The 25,864-nt window shown below is 33.3% G+C and overlaps 1 protein-coding gene and 1 long non-coding RNA gene across 2 annotated transcripts; one reads left to right on the plus strand and one right to left on the minus strand.

Moving 5' to 3' along the window:
• LOC126971254 (E3 SUMO-protein ligase RanBP2) lies at positions 1-21,550 on the minus strand. The gene is made up of 11 exons (XM_050817450.1): positions 21,339-21,550; positions 21,025-21,250; positions 11,329-16,913; positions 11,113-11,255; positions 9,708-11,029; positions 9,443-9,624; positions 9,030-9,365; positions 6,246-6,494; positions 5,063-5,251; positions 2,520-2,642; positions 1-1,120 (listed from the first exon to the last, which is right to left on the minus strand). Exons 1-11 carry the CDS (start codon positions 21,405-21,407, stop codon positions 1,076-1,078), a joined length of 8,469 nt encoding a protein of 2,822 aa, XP_050673407.1. The 5' UTR covers positions 21,408-21,550; the 3' UTR covers positions 1-1,075.
• Positions 21,551-24,173: 2,623 nt separating this feature from the next.
• LOC126971267 (uncharacterized) lies at positions 24,174-25,626 on the plus strand. The gene is made up of 2 exons (XR_007730881.1): positions 24,174-24,297; positions 24,534-25,626. It is a non-coding gene; the product is annotated as an uncharacterized LOC126971267 (long non-coding RNA).
• Positions 25,627-25,864: the final 238 nt, after the last annotated feature.

Genomic DNA, 25,864 nt, shown 5'->3' on the forward strand with positions numbered 1-25,864 from the left:
TTATTTTTTATAATTTTATTCACTACATAGGCTTACTAAGATTAAAGTTACATATTTAAACAAGGAAAGTAGGTCACTTTTAAAATGACGTAGTCTAGACAAAACCTTTCCCATTAAATAATATAAGTTAAGTCATACACATAATTATATAACTAAGCCATGTAGCAAAAAGACCTGATCAATGGCGTCAGTAAAAATACAAGATTTACATGATACATATCTAAACATTATAAATAATCACAATAAGATCCTTTTAAAGGAAAAGGTTACAAACATTGATCAGACCTCCTTGAAGCTATTCAATGCATTTATTAAGAATAAGAATGTTAACCGCAGAAATATGGATAAAAAAGTTTGCACTTTGGGCACCAATATTTAAAATATGTATACAAGACCTAATTACATTTCAAAGATGTTATTCAAGCTGATTTCAAATAATGCCAAATTCGTTAACGATAACTTGATTATAAAAGAGAATCTTGGAATTAAGAGTAGCAGCCGCTATTGGGTGCTTAAAGTACTGTCCCGAACTATACAGATGACTGGTGAGACATTATTAATATATATGCAAGGAGAGTAATCGGTACTCGATTCTCGTATTAATAATGTAAAAAATACTTAATTTTTGAACAAATTACCCTATAAATAAATGAAGTGTACATTACTGCACTGCGCGACTATTTCGTTAGTTAAGCGCAAGCACCGGCAGGTCCGTGTGTTCGCCATTACTAATTCCGCGTCCTACGATCAGCGTGCTATCCGTAATTAATTACTCAGTTAAGCTAACTATCAAGTCAATATTTAATTATGTAATTATTTTCTTCATATCGTTGATGTCTAAACCAGTCATGCTGTAGGTATGCATATATAATGACTAAGTATTAAAATGTCACTTTCAAATAATTTTGATACTTCTTAAACATCTTGTGTGGGTTTTTTGAGTTTTGATAAAACGACAAGTATTGAGCCGCGCCAGATTATAAGTTTAATGAATCACTATGTACAAACACAAATAATTATATGTATAATTAAATCAAACCTAACACCTAACACACACTTTTTTGCATTACCAATACTAGCCGGAATCTTCATTCGAAGCGTACGTGGCCGTTTTACTTGTCTGAAAAAAGAAGTTTGGTTTGAAACAATGAGAATAGAATTGTATTAGTGTAAATTTCATTGTGTGATTTATAAAATAAATTAATTTTATAAATAAATCCTAGAAAGGTTGAACTTTTTGCCCCCACTTTATAAGTATTTCTTTTTTTACCCGCCTGCTAAATGATCTAAGCATACAATAATTAATTATCCATTTATATATTACATTGTACAAAGACCATCAATAAAGATACTAAGAGAGTTTGCATTATGTAAGAACATTGTCTCTCTCATATGATTGCTGCCATCAGGATTATAATCCGAATAAAAACATTCTGTCTAAAATACAACGAAACGTAGGATTATTTTTTTTATGAAAACCCATGCTTTAAATCCTCTTAAAGATTCTAAATCAGTTAGCTTATTAAAACACCCAATGTCCTAATAACCATTACATCATCCAAACGGGTGTTGTAATGTTGTACTGAATTTCATTACTAGGACTGGCATTTTTAATGTAAGCGGTAAGCTAACAGTTTCAGAATCATTTATAGAGGATTCATACTATGGGTGTAGGTAAAGTCTTGTACGCAACTGTTGATAATTAGGTATTAAAACACTCATGTGGGTTTGTTTATCTGTTATTATGTGATAATAGTATCCCTTATAACACAACAGTTGCATAAATAACTATTGCAGTTAAGTATTACAACAAAAAATATTTAAAAATTTATTTACTGAGTTCGCCTTTAGCTGTATACAAATCTTCCTTACAACTTAACAACATTAATTAAAATGTAACCTCCTTCACAATAACCTATTGTAGCTATCAAACATTTTTATCCCTTTCTTTCAAATTAAAATAAAGTTTGACCTTACTTACTTAGTTACTTACTTACCTTATTAGTATTTTATCACAATATAAAATCAATATACTTTAAAAATAAAAAGGGGATAGCGTTCAATGACTCTTCTAAAGCTTTTGATACAATAAGCACCAACTAAAGTTCTCATATATATAAAAAAAATAAAAACTTTTAGTTACTACTTTTAGGTAATTGATACGCCCTGCCCATTACAATGCAGTGCCACTCAGGATTCTTGAAATACACAAAAATTCTGATTGGCACTACAATTGCGCTCGTCTTAAGACATGTAAGATGTTAAGTCTCATTTGCCCAGTAATTTCACTAGTTACGGCGCCCTTCAGACCGAAACACAATAATGCTTACACATTACTGCTTCACGACAGAAATAGGTGCCATTGTGGTACCCATATTTGAATATATGTATATGAAATTTTAATAACAATTTGTTGCCTTTCTCTCATTTGCCCAGTAATTTCACTAATTGCAGACTACCAGAAAAACTTTCCAGCACAGTCAATATTCTTAGTAACAAAAATCAGGTAGTGTAGTTACCTCGCAGCTATCGTAAAACTCCATAGCAGTGGCCTGATCCTTGAAATATGCAGTGATTTTCTTCTCAATGTGCGGTGTTCTTCTATAGTCCACAAAGGACCACGTACAAGAATCGTCATTCATCTGTCAAAATTTAAGTTATTTTGTTAAGCCGTATGGTTGAGTAGAGGGTTATCTATAAATAAATTTAAATGTTTTTTTTTTAAATGGCTCTGTCATAAATCCTACTATTCCACAGTTGAATATATATAAGTGAAAAGACACAGCCTGGGACTAAGTTATGATTATTTTATAGCAATAACAATGACAGTATTGTATATCTAATATATAAAATTCTCGTGTCACGGTGTGCGGGACCGAACTCCTCCGAAACGGCTTGACCGATTCTCATAAAATTATTTGCCCCCTCTTATAAATATATGATGGGTGTGATTTTTTTTATATCTAATATATAAAATTCTCGTGTCATGGTGTTAAACATTGAACTCCTCCGAAACGGCTAGACTCTCATGAAATCTTGAGTGCATATTGGGTAGGTCTGAGAATCGGACAACATCTATTTTTCATCCCCCTAAATGTTAAGAGTGGTCCACACGAATTTTTTTTTTAATTTTTTTGACCTTTTTTTTAAATTTCGTTGATTATGGGTCAGCATTAAAAAATACATACAACTTCAAATTTTCACCCATCTACGATCAACAGTTACTTTTGTATTGCGATTTTAATATCAGCAATACAACGTTTGCTGGGTCAGCTAGTTTTATTATAAAGAACGCAGAAAAAATGCGCCATGAAAATTATGAATGGCTTATTGATATGTGTGAAATATGAGTTACTCAAATACACAAATATATTATATTTCTTTAAATTGATTATTGCACGCCTAATAACCGCAGCGTTGAGGTAATTGCGCTCTCGACATGTCTGAAAAAGCAGTATTCTCGAAACTGAAATTGATTATTTTTATTTATCGCAGAACTATTTTGGGGATCAATTCACCTGTGTCGCGATTATGCAAAATTATAAACGACTATAAATGCTTAGACCCATTCAGTGATTCGTTGCCAAGGTTTCGTAAAAATGTAAAAAAATGTATTGTAAATAAATAATTTATAAGTATTCTTGTTTTGTTTAATACGTTTATCTTGACTTGTTTAGTAGATTTTGTGAATTTCTTAATTTCATTCATTACATTATAGAATGGTTGTTTAACTTATACTTATTTTACACTAGCTGACCCGGCAAACGTTGTTTTGCCATATAAAGTATAATTCACGCGATAGTTTTATAAGTAATAAAATATTGCCTATATTATAGCCTGTACATCATTTTGTTCTATTGTCAATAGTTTTTGCAGCGCACGCAAAAATAGGTTTTCGATTTTACACCTTGTGTTACAAAATAGCAATTTTATTACGGATCCCTAATTTTGAAAAAAAACATAGCCTATAGCCTTCCTCGATAAATGGACTACCCAATACTGAAAGAATCATTCAAATCGGACCAGTAGTACCAGAGATTAGCGCGTTCAAACAAACAAACAAACACTGCAGCTTTATAATATTAGCATAGATAACTTATTTCACACATAATTTAGCATGCGGTATTTACCTTAAAAGGTAATGCATTTAGTAATAAGACCCTTGTAAATTAGCATAATAATTATAAATGTATTATTGTAATTACTACTGGTGAATCTAAATAAATAATTAAATAATTCATTAATTAAATAAATAAATAATTTATATTGCAAATAAACGTAAATATGAGTGCACTTATATCATGTCAAACAATCTGTCAGGTATATAAAATATATGTATATCAATAACAATTATTCTATTTAAAAGCAAAGTTGTATAAATATTCTAAAAAGAGGTTTTTACTATAGCCCCCTCAGATCATTTATACGTCTAGTTATACTGTGAAAACGTCAAAAAAATTGAGGTTGACAGTTAACCTCTACTTTGAGCAATGCACGCACACTAACACAAAGTGGCATACAAACCGCGAGTAAGACGTAGCTTGTCACGCACACTAGAGTTATAAGCCTGGTCTGATTTCATAGGTTGTCTTGCAGCAAGAGGCTCTACCTACATTCCCTTAGGACACGATAATATGTATGTCCTATATCATCATAAAGTTCGAGATATAAACAAGGAATGTTAAACAACGAAGATGACAATAATTTTAATATATACATTACTTCTTTCTTAGAAATCCTTCTTCGTCTTTTGTGGGGCGATGTATATGCTTTTACAACAAGATACCAGAAAATGTTCAAAAAGTGTAAAGGTTACTAAAACATAAATGACTTTCTTAATGATACCACAGATTGGTAATGGAGCGACCGCGCCCTCAGGCTAATAAATAATAAGTTTAATTGTACAATTTAAATTTGTAAACATTTTTTTACGAAAAAACAAAGCCCGCTGAGTTTGTTGCGCCCATTCTTCTCAGGTCTGAGGCATTCGTTTTGGAAGGGGTGGTAACTTTTGACTTTCAATAAGTGATGTCACATCCTATTTTGAATTTGAAAAACATACCTCAAACTCAGTATCCGAGTGTATCATCATGTCAATGATTGTCTCCGATGTGGAGCTGCTAACAATTTGTATCTTGGGCGAGCAGACATTGCAATCAAACAGGACTTTAATTGCTGCCCACTCCCGCGGTCGCTGTATGCCATCCTCTTCTACTAAAACCTCGCCAATAGTGTCATAGTATTCTTCGTCCTAGATTAAAAAAAAAAAAAAAAATCCCAAACATCTGTAAAATCATTGTATAGTATATAATAATACACTCTGCTTATGCAATCAAATGAGGTTTTATATTAGAATGGGCGAGTGGCTCATCTTATCAAATGTAAAGTAGATCCTGTAGATGGAGCCACAACCTGAGAGTTGAACAAGACACACCAAGATTTTCGATCCTTGCGTCACTTGTACGGTTGCCTCAGTTAGTAAGAGCGCTCGGATGGAACCCGAGAGGTGCGGGTTCGAGACCCGCATCGTTCATGAATTTTGGTTCCAAATTTAATTTGTCTAACCGTAGAAGTGAGGGATATCACTTTAAAATAACAAATTGTTTATATTTGAAAGAGCGACATCTCAAGTCAATATACTAATTGCAATAATTGAGGTTGAGCAGATTAACAAATGTAAAGTAGATGCTGTAGATGTAGCCACAATCTGAGAGTTGAACAAGACACACAGATTTACGATCCATGCGTGATTGGAACGATTGGCTCAGTTGGTAAGAGCGCTCTGACGGAAACTGAGGTTCGGGGTGGAGTACCGCATCGCTCTTAATATTGGTTACAAATTTAATAAGTATTATCAATCTCAGAAGTGAGGAATATCACTTTAAAATAATAAATTATTTAATGACAGTTTTAGATATTGGTGATAGTGATATTCAAAATTTTTATTTGTGAAAACGCATGTTTTTAAAATTATTTGAATCATTAATAAGGTATCAAGCTAAATTGGAAGTCCAATAAGTGTTTTAATGAAAAAGGCGGCATTTGTTTATATGTAAAAACTCCCATTCAACATAATGTGGTCTTTTATATTATGAGAAAATTTAATTGAAATTTATCAGCCTCAATCATTTTCACATTTTCTTCAAAATATTTAATATGATTCTATTTTAGTTATTTAACTGATAGATTAGTATGTACATGTCCCTAGTTCAAATCATTACAAAATACTCAGTTGTAAGCATTACCTCATTATAGTACCCTAGCGAGTCTTCATCTTCTTCTTCTGGTGAATAGCAGTTCTCTTCCTCCCCATAGTCACACTCAGCTACCAGGAATTCTACATGTTTTGATGTGCTTGAATCGGCAGACTCATCAGCATTCTCTTTGTCCTGACCTTCACTTGTATTCGATGTATTTTGTTCCTCATTAGACGCAGACCCCACTCCTCTTTCTTTTTCCATTCGTATAGCTTCTGCGGCTGCTACTTGTAATTTCTGAAATATTTATGTTAGTGCAATACAGTGAACGCATATAAAACATGGAAGCAGTCTTATCATACTATCTACCGTTGATTATTAGCGCAAAAAGACATATTACACAATAAATACATAAGACATAGAACATATTATAAATAATCCATAGGTCGCTGGTTCAAATCCGGCTCGAAGGACCACGATGTACGGTGTTCTGGTTGCCGTACAGATTGATTTATGTTTGGTTCATAAATTAAACTAGACTTAAGAACAATTAGTTTATTGAACTTAGTCTAAATGGTTATGAGCACACGCGAACCGAATGATGCACGAACGTGAACTGGGGGTAAATGTGGAAACACGGCACGCGCCAAGGCAACCGCTGACAGGGCGTAACGTGATGTGCGATGTTCCAATCGTACAGTAATAATACAGTAAGCTATCAATGCATAAAAAAAGAGTGTTATTGGTTTTGCTTTTTTTTTTTGCTTTGTCAGTTACGCGGTTTTGTAAATACGATAGGTCGAAGCTTCGCAATTCGTCCAGCGTACAGTCGTGCGCATTTCCCCAATGTAATTTACGTGGTTGGTTCTCGGCATGACAAATTACGGTAATTGGTTCGCGCGCTTGACATATTATTGTCAATGTTTGCCAGATACGTGGACGAAATATGCGTTAGGTATGAGGATCAATGATAGTAAAAATATTGTATTTTTACACAATAAATATTAATAATAAATATTATTTTGTATCGTATCATATAATAATTTTTGTGGTTTTACACGGTTGTACTACATGGAAATATTTTTAAGCAAATCTTAGTGCAGGTGATGACTAATATATACAAACAACTACTAAACAATTATTTACTGAGTCAGCCAATGAATCTCCGTCAAAAATTGTCTTGAGTTATTTTTTATTATAATGTGTTAGGAAAAAGTTCAATCACGTAAAAATATACATTGATTATAAGTCAAGATATTTAGTTTAATATTTTTTATTAAAAATAATAATAAATAAGACAGATATTGTTAAAAAGTAAAAGTAGAGAACCTCATTGTCACGAAACTGATAATAACTTTATGTCAATATATTCTTGATAATGTACATAGGCACATAATTGAATTTGCTAGAAACTGTCATAACCATAATGTTAACACCAGGAATAGACATAAACGAGCTAGTAGGTCTTTTGTGGGGATATGTACGAGTATATGCTTTTACATGAAGATCTCAGAAAATGTTTAAAACAGAAGTATTACGATATTAAAAAGAATTATTATAAAACGTTTATGTGCACAACAACTTACTACAACATAACTGACTTTTTAATGATACCACAGATTGTGAATGGAGGCTATTAAACAATAAGTTTAATTGTACGTATTTCATAAAAAAATATAACTATTAGTTATATTTTTACTATGAAATAAAAGCCCGCCGAGTTTGTTGCGCCCGATTTTCTCAGGTCTGCGGCATTCTTTTTGGAATGGGTTTTTGACTTTCAATAAGTGATGTCACATCCTATTTTAAATAAAAATATTAGAATTATTTTAATGACACATTTTATTACGAGCATATTATTTATGTTGCGAAAAATCATAAGTATATTTAATTTTTCTCTCAGTCTTATTAGTCTTATCTAATTTTAGTCTCTTCTTGCCATGTTGTGCGTACTATTTTTTACAACCTCTTGAATCACGCTATTTATCTGCAGAAAATTATGTTTCGTGCAATCTGTACAGTTTAATTTCCTTGCAACAAAACCGGACAAGTACAAAATTATTTGTTCATAATAATATGTCTCCGGTAATTGATAGCTATATAGCATAGTTGCAAACATAATTATCAATTATTTTTTCAGTATTTTGCTGCACATTATTAGTTTGACTATCAAGATTATATTTTACAAACTTAAAGCCTAGCGTTGTAATTCGCTTTAAAGAGGAGCTACTGCAATTGAGGATAGGAAAGTCTTCAAGGGGAATGCAGTTCATTGTACATACACATTTTTTATAGGAAGAATTTACAAGAGTTAAAAGGAAATTACAGAAAAACAAAAAACGACCATAGAATACCGTCCCACAAGAAGGCAAAATCAACACCACCGTATGCATAATGCCATCCCTCTTATAAAATATGTTTTATTGTATTTTTCAGTATTTAGTGTACACGTGAAAAGTTATTCCACTACCCATGGGATGATGATCCGTATGAATCCTAGTACACCACTTAACAACGCATGAAGGTATTTTGAATTGAAAAATTCCTTATTTAGTTTGATCTAAAAATCTCGTATGACAGGGTTTCAATCGCGCTCACTCGCCTAACTGAACAGATTCGCGTGCCGGAACAATTTGTAAGCACAGCCCATTACGGGGTAGTCTTAGTTGCGCTATTTTAAAGCGTCAGAAATGCTTCCATGTTTTATATGCGTTCACTGGTGTAATATAAATAAATTTTGAAGATTTATAACAACTTCACATGAATAAATCTAATGGATCTTCACATAACAGACATAAGTCAAAAATTGTAAGCAAATAGAGAAAAACTTACATGTACACAATCAAGCACTGTGTCTCTAAATTTATTGGCTAGTTCAACCGATTTAAATCGTACTGCAAGCATTTCTTGTTCTCCAGAGCTGTCGGCATAGTTGACACCAGCCCATGTCCATGCACGATCTGAATTCTTCATAGGTAATAATTCAAAGTCCATTATTATCAACATATTTAGTACCGCTTTATGAACTTGCTCTCTTCGAAGCAGCAATCTATATGTTTTTCTCTCTGTATGGTACAATATCTTCATCTCACCTACACCCCGTTCTTTCCATTCGCGTGTTGTTTCATCAAATCTAAATAGTTTACAGCGTTCGCCAAATATTTTCTCCTGTAAATAAAACAAAATACATTACGTCTTGAAATAATAAAACCAGATATCATTTTTTAATTATGTGAATATGTGACCTCATCTTCTTCTCCTGTAGTGACAGTAACAATCTCTGGTAAGGGAACAATTGGCTCGTAATGTGGATCATATTCCTCTTCATTTGTTGATGTATTTTCAGCCTCACTAGAATTTAAGGTTGTATTATTTTTGTTCGCAAACAACTGTTGGCCTTGACCTTCCCACTTGAAGTCTGGCTTTTCTGTAATTTATAAAATATATAAAAAAATGACAAGAGTAGCATTGTTAAAACAATATATTAAACTATTTATGCATGCAACATACTTTCAATAGTAAATTCTGGATTTTTCGGCGTCGATAATGCCGCGAATGATAAGTTGCTATCTACTTTCAAAATTGGTGCCTCTTCAGAATTTTTGTTCACAGCATCAACAATAGAAACTTCAGGTGCTACCCCCTTTATAGTAACTGGATCAACAGATAAGTTCACTGCTGCCTCTGATTTCGTTTCCAAAACAGGGGCAATATTAGTATTTTTGTCGATACCGAATTTAAAAGTATTACCCTGGTTAAATATACCTGAAGTATTACTTTGTATATTTGCAAATAAATTTTTAGGCTGACTATTATCTTGTGAGAACATGGTTTGTGTTGGAGTTTCAGACTTTTTAGTGTCACCAATTTGGTTTTGTGGGATAGAACCAAATACATTACTTGTTAAGAACCCAGATTTAAAGATGTTATTAGTTTCACTAAAAGTACTTTTTGATGCAGAAGAACCAAATATTGATTTTGGGGTCACTTCTTTATCACCAGCATTAGCACACAATTTAGGTGCTGCTAAAATAGAACTTTTAAAACTAGATGTTGGGGTCTGGCCAAATCCAACATTACCAAACATGACAGGTTTAGTAGAACTTTGTTCATTAACAGATGGACCAAAAGATGGTTGTTTTAAATTAAAACCACTGAATATATTTTGCGGCGTTTTTGTGTCAGTTTTCGTGTTATCAAACCCAAAAATAGTTTTATAATTCTCTCCAGATCCTGTATTTCCCATTGGAGTGCGAAATATTGATGTATCAAAAGATTTTTCTCCTGCTACAGGTGTACCATACATTGAGTTTGTCTCACTAACAGTAAATTCTGATTGATTATTTTTATCTGGTGATGATCCATCTTTAGCTTGTAATGAATCTTTGGGATATGATATTAGTGTCGTGTCAGATTTTTCATCACTATCTTCATCACAACCGCGGCAGCCTTGACACGGGTCTTTATTTTTGTAGGTATGGAAGTTTTCCGGTAACATTAAATCTTTTGCTACTTGTTTTTCTTCCGAAGACGCTTGAACTTCGGAGACAAAAACAACATCTTCACTATCCGTATCTTTGAGTTTGCTGTCATTTATTTTAACAATGTCACCAAATTTATCTTTAATAGCTTTATCTAATTCATCTTTAAATTCTAATGCAATTTTATTATTTTGGAATCTTAAACAAAATTGTTGAAGCTGTAGTTCTCCTTCACTATAATCATTAGCTGCAAATAACCATGTTTTGTCATCTTTAGGTTTGTAAATGATATCAGGTGTAAGAATATGATTTAAGCATATCTTCAGAACTTGCTCACGGCGCATAAGAACCCTGCAAATATTTGAAAATATTTAGAATAGTTAATAAAAGCTAGTTCATTCCAAAGAACAATAAGACCAAATTGCTGCACTAACCTTAAGGCTCCACTAACTTTCGATTTTAGAATTTTAACAATTCCAAGTCCACGTTCTTTCCATTCTCCAGACGAAAACAAAAACAATTTTGCTCTATGGCCATACAATTCAGTTTCATTTTCTTCGCCGGTAACAACATCAACCTGATTGAAAGAAATATATTAAAATATATAATAACAATAATAATAGATTGAAGAAAGTTTAAATATAATTTACCTTATCTGGCATTGGTATAACTGGGCTGAAGTATATTTGGCGACCTTCATCATCAGATGGGCATTCTTCATCTCCACTGTCATCTCCATCTCCATCCTTTGGAGTGCGTGGAGTTTTTGCAGGGCTTTTACTTTTGTTAGGTGACTTTGGTTTTAAAGAAAAGTCAAATGTCCCTCCGTCTTTTGATCCGAATGTTAATGTTGAATTTACTTCAGGGGTTGGTAGCAATGCTGGCTTGATTTGTAAATTTTGTGTCTCACTCTTAGCGGTTAGTGGTGTGCTTATATCATTTTTATCAGTAGAAACGTTATTATCATTGAGGTTAGAAATTCCAAATTTAAAGGAAGTTCCCACATTATTGAAATTTAAATTATTTGTGTTACTTTCAATCTTTTGCCCAAGAGAAGGCTGAGGTGTTTGAAAACTAAATTTTGAAGACATGGTGTTGCCAAATATAGAAATTTTCTCAGTTTGTACAATATCAGGATTTTGAAACCCACAAGACTCACATTTTTCTTTTTCTTTATTATTTCTAATAGCACACTGTTTGCATTCCCATGTTCCTTCTTTGGGTTGAAATTTATTAGCCCATTCTGAAAGCGCACTTGAGTTACTACTCACAGGTTCTGAAATAGAAACTACTTGTGATGGAATGCCAAATTTAAATTGTGGAAGACTCGTATTAGTGCTACTTTCAGGTTTCGGAATAATAGAAGGGTCCCTAGGACTATTGCACGCATTACAGTTATTTTTTTCCTTCTGATTCCTGATAAGACATTGTTTGCATTCCCAAGTTCCTTGCTGTGGTTTAAACAAATCACCCCAGGTAGAATTGTCATTCTGTATTTTTATTTGTGGGTTAGGATTTTCGCAACAAGCACATTTTGTCGAATTACTATCGTTATTTGCATAACATGAGCTACAATTCCATGATCCCGCCTTAGGCTTAAATTGAGCACCAAAGCTACTTTCTTTGCTATTTATTTCAGTCTTTTGTTCAGTATTATTTCCAAATTTTTCTTTCATATCTAACTTAGATTGTGCCATCTGTAGAACCTTCATAAAATCGTCACATACTTCAACAGTTTTAAATCGAAGACAAAATGTTTCAGGTACTAACTCATTTTCGGAAAAATCTTTGGCACACCATGTTACAGCTTTATCCATTGAAGGCATTTTTTTGAAAACCATTTCTTTAGTGACAGCATGATTACAACAAATTTTCAATATTTGTTCCCTTCTCATAAGCAATCGTAATTTATTGCTTTCATTGTCTTTTAATAACTTCATATTTCCTAGACCACGTTCTTTCCATTCTTTAGCATCAGAGTCAAATCTTAAAAGTTTAGCACGATGCTCAAAAAGAATTGTTTCATTCTCCTCTCCAGTTTTTTGTTCAGCTAGAGCTGGTAATGGTATAACAGGTTTGAATTCCGTTAAAGGTTCAAAGTCCTCAACAATATCAGATTTATTTGATATACTAGAAATGTTCAAACTTTCATTATTAACGGATGATTCTATGTTTTGCGAATTAACTTTGGTGTCAAACGGATTAGGTACATTATTAGATAGAGAATTTTTAGTTGTCTTAAAGTTTAAACTGCTAAATACACTGACATTAGTTGATTTTGTCTCTGTCTTTGTTTCTGCGTTAGATGATTGAGGAACACTCTTAAACATTGGTGTACTAAGGAAAGTAAATCCACCAACAACAGTTTTGTTTGTTTGATTATTTTCAACATTAGATGCGGCTTCGGGAACTATGACTTTAACGGATGCATCTTGTGCTCTCACATTTGCTTTGTCACCAACACTGGTTGCTTCACGTGCCTGTTCAAATTGCTCATAGAATTCCTTCGCAATATCAGCAGTCTTAAATCGGACACAAAATTTCTCCAAAATAACTGTTTCTTCTGCGAAATCATTTGCTACCCAAAAGTACGCCTTTGTTTCGTTTTTCATGGGCTTGATTTCCATTTCTGGCAAAATTATATGATTAGCACAAATTTTGTGCACTTGTTCCCGCCGCATTAGTACTCTGACTTTATGTGTTACATTATGCTTAAGTAATTTCATTTCACCAATACCTCTTTCTTTCCATTGTTTATCCACAAAACGGTATAGTTTTGCACGAGCACTAAATACTACTGTTTCATTTTCTTCTCCAGTAGTCACTTTAACTTCAGCTGGCAAAGGAACAATTGGTTTAAAATCCGGACAAGGGTCATAATTTTCAATAGAAGTATTGCTTTTCTCTGAAAGTGTTCTAGACTTATTTAAAGTTGTGTTTGCTGCTGGTGACATAAATACTCCATCAACAACGGTCTTCGATGTATCACTTGCATGAATAGCTTCATTGTTTATATTTGAAAAAGGCGTATTCCAATTTAGAACAGTTGATCGCTCATTAGTACTTGATGGAAAATTAAATACCGGAGGTGTAAATGTTTGAGTTTTACAGTTGTTGTTGTTAGGCATTGCTATTTGGTAATTGTGGGGACTTCCTTTTATATGTTTTTGAGGAATAGTAACACTTAATACTGGTGCAGGAGTGGAGGTATTTAAGGGTAATGGATCGGAAGAGGTTATTACGACATTTACAGGTAATGTTCGTCCACTTTGTTGTTTCAAATCCAACGATTGACTTATTTTATTTGAATTCACAGCTGTTGTAGCAGTGTTAATTGCTGTAGTTGTTGCAGTGGAAAGGGTAGTGACTGTTGGTATTATTGCTGGAGCTGATTGTACAACAGGGGGAATAAGGTGAGCTACATCTAGGTACATCTGATCTGGTGTTGGATAAACTCCTGGATAATTCACTTGAGTTCGACTAGCATCAAACAAAGAAGCTGCAGCAGGAACAGATTGAGGCTGTGCAAATTGAGAGTACTGGTTATAAAGGTTGTAAAAGTTTTGTCCATATAATTGATAAGGATTTGGGGGCATTGGGAATGGCGGTAAAAGCCGTTGATTAAAGGGAGGCACTACATGTGATGTTGGAAATTGCATCTGAGCCCCAAATGAAGCAGCATTATCATTCGATCGATATTCTTCATCCAAGCTATAAAGCTCACTTTCATCTATGGTTTGTTCAGAGGACTTCTTCAGCTTACTCACTTCTTTTTGTAGTTCTGAAACTTGCTTTTTTAAATCTGCAACATCTTTGCAATCATTTTTACACTCAGCAATCTGATCCTTAACTTGGTCAACAGATATTTTAAGCAGTTTAAACTGTTCAGTTGTGTTTTCAATATTTGAATTAATTGTACTAATAATTTGATTCCCTAATTTACGATTTTCATCAAACCAACTCCTTGTTTGTTCCATGAATTGGTCTATTGTGGTATCTCTGTTCTGAAGATTTATTATTTGTTTTTCTAGTTTATCTATAACCTTTGGATTATCACTTGATGTTTCAAATACTTGAGACTCCATTGCAGTTCGATAGTTAGTGGTATTCATGTTAACTATTTGTTTATTACTGTTTTTAGGAGTGGAGCTGAGATTTCGATGCAGCTCTGCAATACTTCTTAAAGGCATACTATCAGTCTCACCATTGTCATCAGAAGAATATTTGTTGTCTATGTCATTTAAAATTGAAAATGAAATGTTTGAATCAACACGTCTGAAATGAATTTCTATTTTCTCAATGAGCTCTTGTATATTGGAATACAATGGATTGGATTTGTAGCCATCCTTCTCTTTTATACTGTCTAATGCTTTGTGAGCAAAACTTTTTGACTTTCTAAGCAATGCCACAAATTTGGAGTCTATATCACCATAATTTTTTGATAAGTTTTTATCTTCCTCTGCTATCTTTTTATATGACTCACTAATATAATAATATGCTTCTGGGGATTTAAGATTATTAAGATATTCAACTGTTTTTACATAATCACATTCATTGAAATGTTTAATAGCCATAAACAATTTACATTCATGTACCAAAGACATTAATTCTTTGGTTTCAAATTCTTTATGAGTATAATTAAACATCCTTTGGGCTGGAAGTTTTATCATTGTCTTGCTTTTAATTTTCTCTAGAAGGGGTATAGCAGATGTATAGTATAGAGCAGCTCGGGATTCTAACATATTTTTGTCATCAGCATTAGAACTTTCTTCTGCCAATGCACTAAATATCCTTCCTAATATACATAAAAGTTCAGGGTCAAGACCATGATTATCAACACACCTAACAACTTCAATTCCTCTGCTTAATGTTGATCGAATATCAGTATATTCACTTCCGAGTTCGTTTTGACTATACTTATAAGCACAATCCCACCATTTTAGCTGTGGCAATGTGCACAAAAGGTCAGTGATATGTGCAGGTATTAGAACTGGTCTATCATTATTAATTGTAGTAGACTTTTGTTTCAACTGTTGGGCACTTAGTGCTGCACAGTACATAAAGGCTTTAACATCATATTTATTCAGAGTTTCTGGTCCACTGGAGGTGATTGGAGGGGTAAGCATGTCAAAAATAGTGCACTGAAACTTTTCAATTTCTTTATAATTATTCAGAAGCCACACAAAGTGATGAAGTGAATTTGGATATTGCTTTTGAGCATCCTGGTCATATGCTTGCACTTCTGCTCTTCTGGGTAATCTTAAAACTGGTGATTTAAAATTTCCTGATTTCATATATGATTTAACAGAGGCTGATTGTTTTTTGTTTTTAAAAATTTGTTCATAAATTTTATCTTTCCAATTTTTTCCTGAACAAAATCTGCATATTTTATCCAGAAATAGTTGGCCACTTCCTTCGCTACAGGTCAAAATAAAATGCCCAGACTGTGAGCACCTGTATGAGCCTTCTAAAAACCATCTAAGCACTGCTGTTTTTTGATTTTCTGATGCTCCTATAAGCCAGTTAGCTTTAGGATCTATTGGAACTGTTTGCCAAGAAATTAACATTAACACATTGGCAATATCTGTACTGTCACACCAATTAATTTGATCTTTTTTAGCTTTTTTAAGAATAAATGTTGCTGCCAAGAAGGCTATTTGTCCTCTATGATGTTGAATAAGACTATTATGAAATTCTGCATAGCCCTGTGGAGGGCCCTCCAGTGTAGTAGTATAAATAGCTTGGTCATAGTCACACAATAAATTTTCACTAAATTCAAGTGTGCCCCTTGCTGTTCCTTGGGGTACTTCAGTAAGGCTTAACATGCAAAGTCTTTCTTTAACAGTCAATAATAATAATTGGTGTGACATATCTGATTTAACATCATTTAATTTAAGGATCTCAGATAGGGTTTCATACCAAGCCATATTATTGATAAATGGGAATTTTCCAAACTCAATGTTGCAGCTGTGCTGAAACGCTTCTTTTATTTTATTTTCGCTCAAGTAGTGCTTTAACAGTCGAACATGAAGTACTGCATCTCTGGGTCTTACAGAAAGTTCAGACTTTAAGAGCTTCAATAATGCTTCAGGATCAGAATTGGCAACAGATAAAAGTTTCTCCTTCAATTTAAAAGTTATTGGGTGTTTCGGAAATGTTACTTCAGCTTTTCCGCACCAGTACTTTGCACGTCCATAATCAATTGTTATATCATCGCCAGAAAGTAATTCACAGACTGTAAATAAAAATGATGTCATTCAATTATAATATTATGAATTAATAAATGCTTCTCTGGAGGTCTAATAAGAGGTGGGTATTTATGTAAATGACACACACACTAAGTTAAATTAAGCAATATAAGTTCTACAATTGGAGTATATAAATGAATTGTACAAGTTGGCTTAGTTTTTTCCAGATAAGTAGTGACAAGAGGAGTGAAGAGAGGCTGAGATCTTTAGTGCGTACTTAGACTTTGCTCAGACTTTACTTACGTAATATTTAGCTGAGTGTGATAAAACGCGAATTTGGCTTTTGCATTTGGATGTCCTAAACTAAAGCTGGCTGTATCTAAAGCTTAGGATAACAACTCATACTGAGGGTTCCAAATTTGTGTACAATACTCAAGTATGCTACGAACATATGTACAATACGATTTTATAACCTTTATACTTGAGAATTGGGAACAGGATCTCTTGGTAAATCCTATATACTGGTTGGCTCTATTATCAATGTGTTTGTCATATATCGTGAATTACGCCTAGATCACGTATCTCACTTACAATTTTGAGTGGATGACCATTAAGTGAGTATTGAAATTTAATAAAGTTAGGTTTACGAGTCAATGTTATAGCGCAACGTTTCGGAACTTTCAGGTCAAGTTTATTGATGCTACAGTATTTTTTAAACATGTTGTAATCACTAACAGTCATCAATATCATGAATCTGTTTAAATATTTTCATATCATCTGCATATAGTAGAGATTTGGAATGTTGAAAACAAGCAGCGATTTCGTTAATGATGAGATTAAACAGCAATGGAGCCAACAAGGATCCTTGAGGGACCCCAGAGGAGACAAAGTTCCATTCTGATGAGTATTTGTTAAGAAGCCTGCAATCTGTTGTCCATGTATGAGGTAAAGTACCTCTATAAGTTACCATGGATTCCGGCCGAAAAAAATCTGGAGTAGTATTTTATTGTAAATTTGCTCTGTGAATGCTTTGCGAAAATCTGTGAAGATAGAGTCTATCTGACCCAATAATCCATGCTAAATGTTGTGTAATTTTAGAATGATAGCAGATATGTAAATTGTAGTAGAGTGGTTTGTAATAAATCTGTTTGGGGATAAATAAGGTTGATAGACTATTATAAATTTAGGTGTAGACTAATTTTTTATTTAACTTTGGCAAAAATGCATAACTTTGTAATTGGCCTGTAATTTTAAATGTCATTTCTGCTGCCATTTCTGTGTATGTGGGTGATAAAGGAAACATCAGAACTTTATACAATAAACCATTGTTTTTTAAATAGTTTGGGATACATTAAGTAATTTTGTAGAGCAAAGAATCAACTCAGAGGTATAGGATAGAGAATATCTGAGTAAGTATATACAAAAAATAGCATAGAGGCATTTTTATACATTTTTAATTACATTTACATATGTGGACTAACTTTAATGTCTTCAAGTTTGACTTACAGAGGTTTTACTGTATCTGTGTTATTAATATATGAAGTAAACTTACTCAAAGTTTAAAATTACTTCTCCCTGTCATGTAATTCTGTAGTGATAAAGGTAAGAATATAAGCACAAAATTTATTGAAGTAGTATGTTGTGAAAAATCAAAAATGGCAACATAAAATAGTTAAAATACTGTACTAAAATGGTCTGGCTATATGTAACATATAACCTAAGCTATCAATCACAGCAGCAACTGAATCAAATAAAAGAGAATATAAAAATCGTTTGGTGACATTATTGGATCTAGCAATGATGGTACGCCATGTCACGTGAGAGGTGTAGAAGAAAAAAATCATGAATGAGCCACATTTCCCGGAGAATATACATGGGTATCATTGGAAAAGAGCATACAGTTCTCTAAACAGCCCGCAACACTTCTGTATTCCTCCAGTGTTGCAGAAGAATGTGGGTGGCAGTGATCACCATCAAGCAAAATCTCATAAAATTTAATCATACTTTTTTCATTCATCAAACTTTGTCAAATATTACATATACTTTGTTTGTCAATTTTACACTTCTACAATTATAATCAACACATTCACACAAATTATCAAAACTTATACCATGAAATACTGTCTTATGGGTTTCAAACAACTATTTATTTAATATACATGATTTTACATGAAGGAAAATATATATACAACAGCTCTGAACCCAACATTCATATTCATTACACAATATTTTTTAGAAAATAGTAAATACCAGGTTCTGAGCTAGGGATCCCTAACTTAGTAAATTAGTAAGTCAATATCACTATTATCTTATTTTACTTCAACATGTTCAATCACAAAATTTTGCTGTAAGCAAAAGAAATGTTGGTATCAAGATCGCCGGAATACATTGGATGAGGGCAGCTTAGGACCAATCATCATGATGATCTTTGGGGGAGGCCTTTGTCCAGCAGTGGACATCTTCCGGCTGATGATGATGATGAAGAAAAAGTACTGAAACTTTGTTAACTACTAAAAGGTCAAAAATGTGAAACAACAAGATAATACAGCAAATATAAATAATTAAAGAACAAATAATGCTTACTTAAATATGGCAACTTGCAGCACCTGTACTGCCGAGTGCTGTTAGATATTCTTATATCACTATCAGTTAATTTATTGCACATAGGGCTTCCAATCCCGCGGCCTGTATTCAATCTCGGCATTTGCGGGACTAAGAATTTTCAATCCCGCGGGATCTCGGTATTTGCGGGATCCCGCATATTGAAAATATGCACATTTTAAAACAATGAATTTATCAACTCAACATTTATTTACGTACATATTACTATTAAAACGGGATCAATCAAATTATACTGATTTTTAAAAAAAAAAAAACAGTAACAAATTCTGAATAAAAGCAAATGAAAACAAAACAAATCGTTTTAAAAAAATACACAAAGCCAAGGTAAAAAAACACATTTTAAACTGATAAATTATTACTTTATTATTAAGTTTGTCAGCTTTTAATCATAACTGAAAATGCTTGCGAAGGGAACACAACATGTCCAAACTGACGTCTGCCAAACTACTGCGTATTTTACGTACACAATATAGCCTGCAGCAGAAAATGCCCTTTCTGCTTCCACACTTGTATGGTATGAAAGATTCATTAACATACAAACCCTCAAAAGAATGTATTAATAAACTTCACGAAACTACCATACAGTTAATAACTTGAGTAATTAAGAATAATATTTCACACAGATTATCCTATTTTGCATCGAATGCACGCTTTTTTCAGTCCCACAATTCCCGCGGATCCCGCGCCCGAAATCCCGCATCTCGCGAGATTGAAAAATGGCGCGGGATCCCGCAATACCGAGATCTCGGTAGCCCTAACAGCACATCCACAATTATGTTAAGTGAATTGTGAAAGTGTATTTTAGATATAAGAAAATAAAACTTGTTTCAATCTTTAGCACCGATCACTACCATTAAAATTGGAAAACAAATACTCTAAGCTTGGTGGTCTACCTTAACATGATCAAACAAAGGTGATCCCCACAAGAACGGTGAAAAAACTTAAGTGGAAATGGACAGGTCATATGATCAGAGGCCCAAACAAATGGTCACAGAAACTCACCCAGTGGGTACCGCTAAGGTGGAGAGATGCTAAAAGAAAGAGAGGCAGACAGATACTAAGGTGGGAAGATGACCTAAAGAAGGTTGCTGGACCAGTTTGGAGTAGAGAAACGCGGGAGAGAGAGCACTGGAAGGTCCTAGAGGAGGCCTATGTCTGTGGACAAGCTAGACACATTGTTAAAAACTAGAGGAAAAAAAAAATAAACATGTTACTTCATAACTAATGTCTAGAAATAAAGGCTATCTTTATAAGTATAGTTTTTATCATTGGAATCGGAATAATAAAATTAATTAGATAACTTGTCGCATTATTTCTCCCCTATACTTTTCATTCACTGCATAAAACTATTAAGTTCAGTCGTTTAATGATCCCCATCTCTATGAATTATCTTGGTACGACCTGGTTCTCTGTATGCCATATTTGTTTACAACTTAAGTCAAGGAAGGAAAATAGACTATAGGTAGGCACAGCATTTAAATTTTGCTGAATAAACTATATGTTTAACTATTTTTTTATTAAAAATTAAATACTCACTTTCAATTATCACACTAGTTTGTGTGGGGTCCAACTCCAAGGAGGTTTTGAATTCCTCGAAAGCATTTTCCTTTTGTCCTAGTTTTAGATATGTTTGCCCCAGGAGCTTATGTGCCGCTGCATTGTTGGCTTTGAGAGTCAGGTATTGTTCAACGTATTTTTGACAGCTTCTGAAGTCGCCAACATCGTAATACAGACGCGCAACAGAATATGCTCTAGCTTTAAACTTTAAACAAAGAGAAAATTTGTAGTTTCGACAAATACAAGATTTTATTTCAAATACTCGATGCTATTCCGCTACATTTGATACTTACGTCTTTTTCGGATAACTTGGCTAACAGGTTTTCCACGTGTTTATCAACTTCTTTTTTGTTTTTATACATCGTCGTGTGGGCCAATATACAAATAAAACTTAAAACTTTACTGAATTATCAAGAAATCTCTATAACCGTTAGAATATTTTTCTCGATGACTCTCCAAAGAAATTTTCATTTTTGACATATAGCTAACTTCTAACATGGCTACCGGTACCGGCGCGCCGCAACAGTGTTTCCAACAGGCAAAATCAAAATTATCCCAAATTTATAACAGACAGTTCTGCCACAGATCGCACCCTTACTGTAAGTCATTAAGGAGTTCCATTGATCACCATATTTTACTACGACAATTACTTGACCATAACAAGGTTACGGTAGGTGACTCAAATATCCGGATAGCATAAAAAAGATTCGGCCTAGTTGATCCTAAGAATTGAAGAGTTCCGTTACTTTGTCATGGATCCCATAAGCAGAACCTAACCAAACTATCACCAAACTTCCTTTGCAGTATATCCTTTCCAATAAAAAAACTAATTATCGAAATCAGTTGGCGCGATATTGAGTTATTCGTAAATTTGTTGCGCACATACTTATGGTAAATTTAAGAATTGTATGGTTTCCTCATGGTTGCCATTGTCAGATCTGGACAAAATTGCAATGTGACCACACGGGAAGCACCAAGCTTTCAATAAAAAATATTTCAAACAAATGAAGAATTATCAAAATCTGTTCATCAAGTCGCAAGTTCTGGGGTAATATATACATAAAAAAACATGCCGACGAATTGAGAACCTCCTCCTTTTTTAAGTCGGTTAAAAAGAGCGACTCTATTGTTTCATTTCTGACTGTGTCCTTTCATTTATTCCATTCTGACAAGCGGGTCTTGTCTGGGGACTTGTCAGTAAATGTACCATATTTAATGAAAAAAAACGATTTTATTAAATAGCTTACGCTTTTTGCATATGAATCTTATAAATATAAAATAACCTTAAAGATGATAAGTCACACCATCTTTTTTTTGAGTCGTTAATGTATTATATAAGCACTTTTTATAGCACACTTGGGCTTGTTAATTGACACACATTTGACAAACGACTAAGAAGAAAAGTCACAAAGTATGCTTACATTGTCTTTAAGCACACTATTGCCGTTCCATTATCTGACTGCGAATGATATGTTCATATGTATGGAACGTTATTGAGTAAATACTATGATTGTACAAGGTAAGTAGTGGGTTTGGGTGTCGCAATTTGGTCTGAACAGCAGACCCATATTTTTATTTTTGTTTGTTTAGAAAATCATTTATGGCACTTTTCTAATAAAAGTTTTTTAATAAATTGCTGGATTTGTTCGTGTTCTACGTTTAGAATTTTGTCTGGTAAATTATCACATATTTTTATAGACATTACGTAAGAACTTGAGATACTAATTCTGATTGCGGGAGGTTTAGTTTATTTGTATGTCTTTAGATATTATAATATCTAAAGATTAATAACTTAACTAATATAGATTTTTATTTTATATAATATCTATACATATATGGAGTATGGACTGTAGGGTTTTAATTTTTTGAAATGGGGTCACTGACCTCTACTATATACCACGGGACTGGCGGCTGTCAAAGTGCTTTTGTGCCTGTTTGATGTCCACCATTTTGGCGCTGTTGGCCATATAGCGAGAGTCTGCGGTACTAAAAACTATAGAAGACAACCTCAGCAAACATCGATATTATGGTGGGAAACTATTTACAAAACATAATTGTGTCCCTTATTATGTTGATTCTTGAAGCATAAATAACACGGAAAACGAACGAAATCAATTCAAAATACAATAATACTTCAGAGTCTTGTACGCAGCCATTTGTACACAAATACAAATATACGTCAAAATGAGTTCTCTGGACACTCGCGCGAGGCGCTTCAAATAGGCTCAAATATTTGCTTTCAAACAAATGGAACAGCCTGTCCAGTGGTAATTTTTATAATAATCTCTGTCTCGTATTCTATAATACTGCAGTTTTTTTGGATCCGCATTACGATTTATATGTTTAACGAATAGAAACTGTACACAAGTGATTTTTAGGGCAATTGTTCACGTACACCTTTCTTAAAAGCCAGCAACACTCCTGTGATTCCTCTGATGTTGCAAGAGAATGTGGGCGGCGGTGACCAATTAACACCCAAGTTTGCTTGTATACTCAAGTCCATTAGCATAAACCATATTTCTTAGATAAAATGAAAAAAATTTACATAATAAAATTATAAACCCTGTTTAAATCTAGCATTGTCGACACTAAGAATTATAAAAAAATTATACTATATTAAGGCGATACTACTTTGTATTATTATAGTAACTACAATAATAAAATTTGAAAACAGAGAGAGAACAAAGCATATAATATCTTATGACGATACGTCACTCGAACGGCTCAGTTGGGATAGCACTCGCACGGAACTCGAGAGGTCGTGGGTTCGAGTCCCGCATCGTTCATAAAATTGTGTTATCAAATATTTTTGTGTATTAATCCCTCCCATAAGTGAGGGTTGTCCCTTTAAAACATAATAAATCGGTTCATAATAGTAACTAGGTACATTTATTAAATTTTACTTTACTCTTTGTTACAAAACGACATAATTTGTCGTATACGTATTAAGTAGAAGTAAAAAATGCAATCAGAAAGTGTATTCTTTGATTTGTACAGTCCGTTCACAGTTATTTTACCTCTGACAGAAGTCATTATATGTTTTCTTTATGTTGGTGTTCCTGTCGAGTCGTTCTGTAAGTTCCTAGCGTTTTTCTTTCATATTTATGATATTTCATCTGTTAGCATGCCGAATTCAAAGTAGCGGAAGAAATATTATACTATCGGTGCGTGATTTCTATGAAAGAGAAAGAGAAAATAATGCTCCTTTAATTCCATTTGGAAATGTTCGTCAACGAGTTGCCGCCACGACGGGTATGTAAATTAGGGTTACCCATCTTTAGTATTTTTCTCAATTTTAGTGGAAACTTGATGTCCTAGCGTTACCGCCATCAGTAGATAATTTCTGTCGCGTCAACTTTGATTTGTTCTCACCATAAATGTTAGACTGCTTGTTGTTGTTCTTGCGAGTACTCTCTACATATATACACAGCTATTTTTAATTTAAAATAAAATAGGCTTTATAAAATAAAACTTTTTTCCTGTTTCAGGAATATCTGAAAAAACCGTAAGCACCATAACTAAAGAACGCGAAGTTGCTGCATCCACTTTTCCAAAAATTTCTAAGCCCATAAAAAAAAATATTTTGGATGATTTTGATCTGTGTGCAGTTCGAAATGAGCTCCGTCAGAAAGGAGGTACCGACTTTGGGGAAACTCTTAGCAGAGTTAAAAATTGATATAAATTTTCGTGGAGGTCGTACTACATTATGGAAAATTATATCTACCTACGAAAAAATGCTGTGCGAAACTCTATTTCACTATTACTCGTGAGAAAGTGAAATATCGTGAAAAACGTTTGATAGCTATGAATGACAGGTAGCCTAAAACGCAAATAGATTACTTTATTTCCGATTAAGATAATTATCCGGATGAATATATTGTGGCTATTACTGTGTAACTAACTAATACAACAAGAAATGACAGCTTGCAATTAATACACTAAACGTGCTTTTTTAAGATACAAAGCAGCAACTCATAAATGGGTTGGTAATTCTTTGGTACTAGTTAAATACGTTTGATAAGCTTACACATATTTTTTGAGTTACTTTCATATGAGTTATTTCTATATTTGTAATTATTATCATTTCGTATCTTACTGAACAGTTTATTAAATTGGAATAACGAACTTCGCTCCTGACGGAAATCTCCCGATCACTTAATTGTTTTTTATTTTAAAATAATATTATTAGATAGGCATATTCTTAAATATATATAAAGGTATAGTCTTACATTAAATAACAAAGCGAACGGAAATTAATATAATAAGATAGGTATAAATAATATTATTAGATAGGTATATTTTTTATCATCGGAATCCGAATTTAAAACTATTAAAATAACTTGTATTATTTCTACTCTTCTACCCGATATTATTCATTCACTGCATAAAAACCATTAACTTCAATCATTCATGCTGTTATGAACAATTATTGCCATATGAGGTAAATTGCCGAGTTATCATATTAGTTTTATATAAAAGCGATAGCCGCCACCCGGTGCGGAGAGTTGGCTACACTCGGTCTTGTGATTAAGTTCTGTATAAAATTGTGTGTGGAAATTAAAGTAATTCGGGAGTCAAAAAGTGTTTTTTTAAAAAGGCCACCAGCGCATCCATCCTAACAATGCGTACGATGATCCCCATCTGTGCGAATTATCTCTTGGTACGAGCTGGTTCTCTGTACGCCACATTTGTTAGGAAGTTAGGAAAATAGACTTTAATAATAAATAATTCACACTGATGTAATTATTATTGAATATTAACCTTTACATAACAAAAATTAAAATTTGGTAAGCAAATTTCTGTAATGACTCCAAATATA

Source organism: Leptidea sinapis, chromosome 23 (assembly GCF_905404315.1).
Source record: "Leptidea sinapis chromosome 23, ilLepSina1.1, whole genome shotgun sequence".
NCBI lineage: Eukaryota > Metazoa > Arthropoda > Insecta > Lepidoptera > Pieridae > Leptidea > Leptidea sinapis.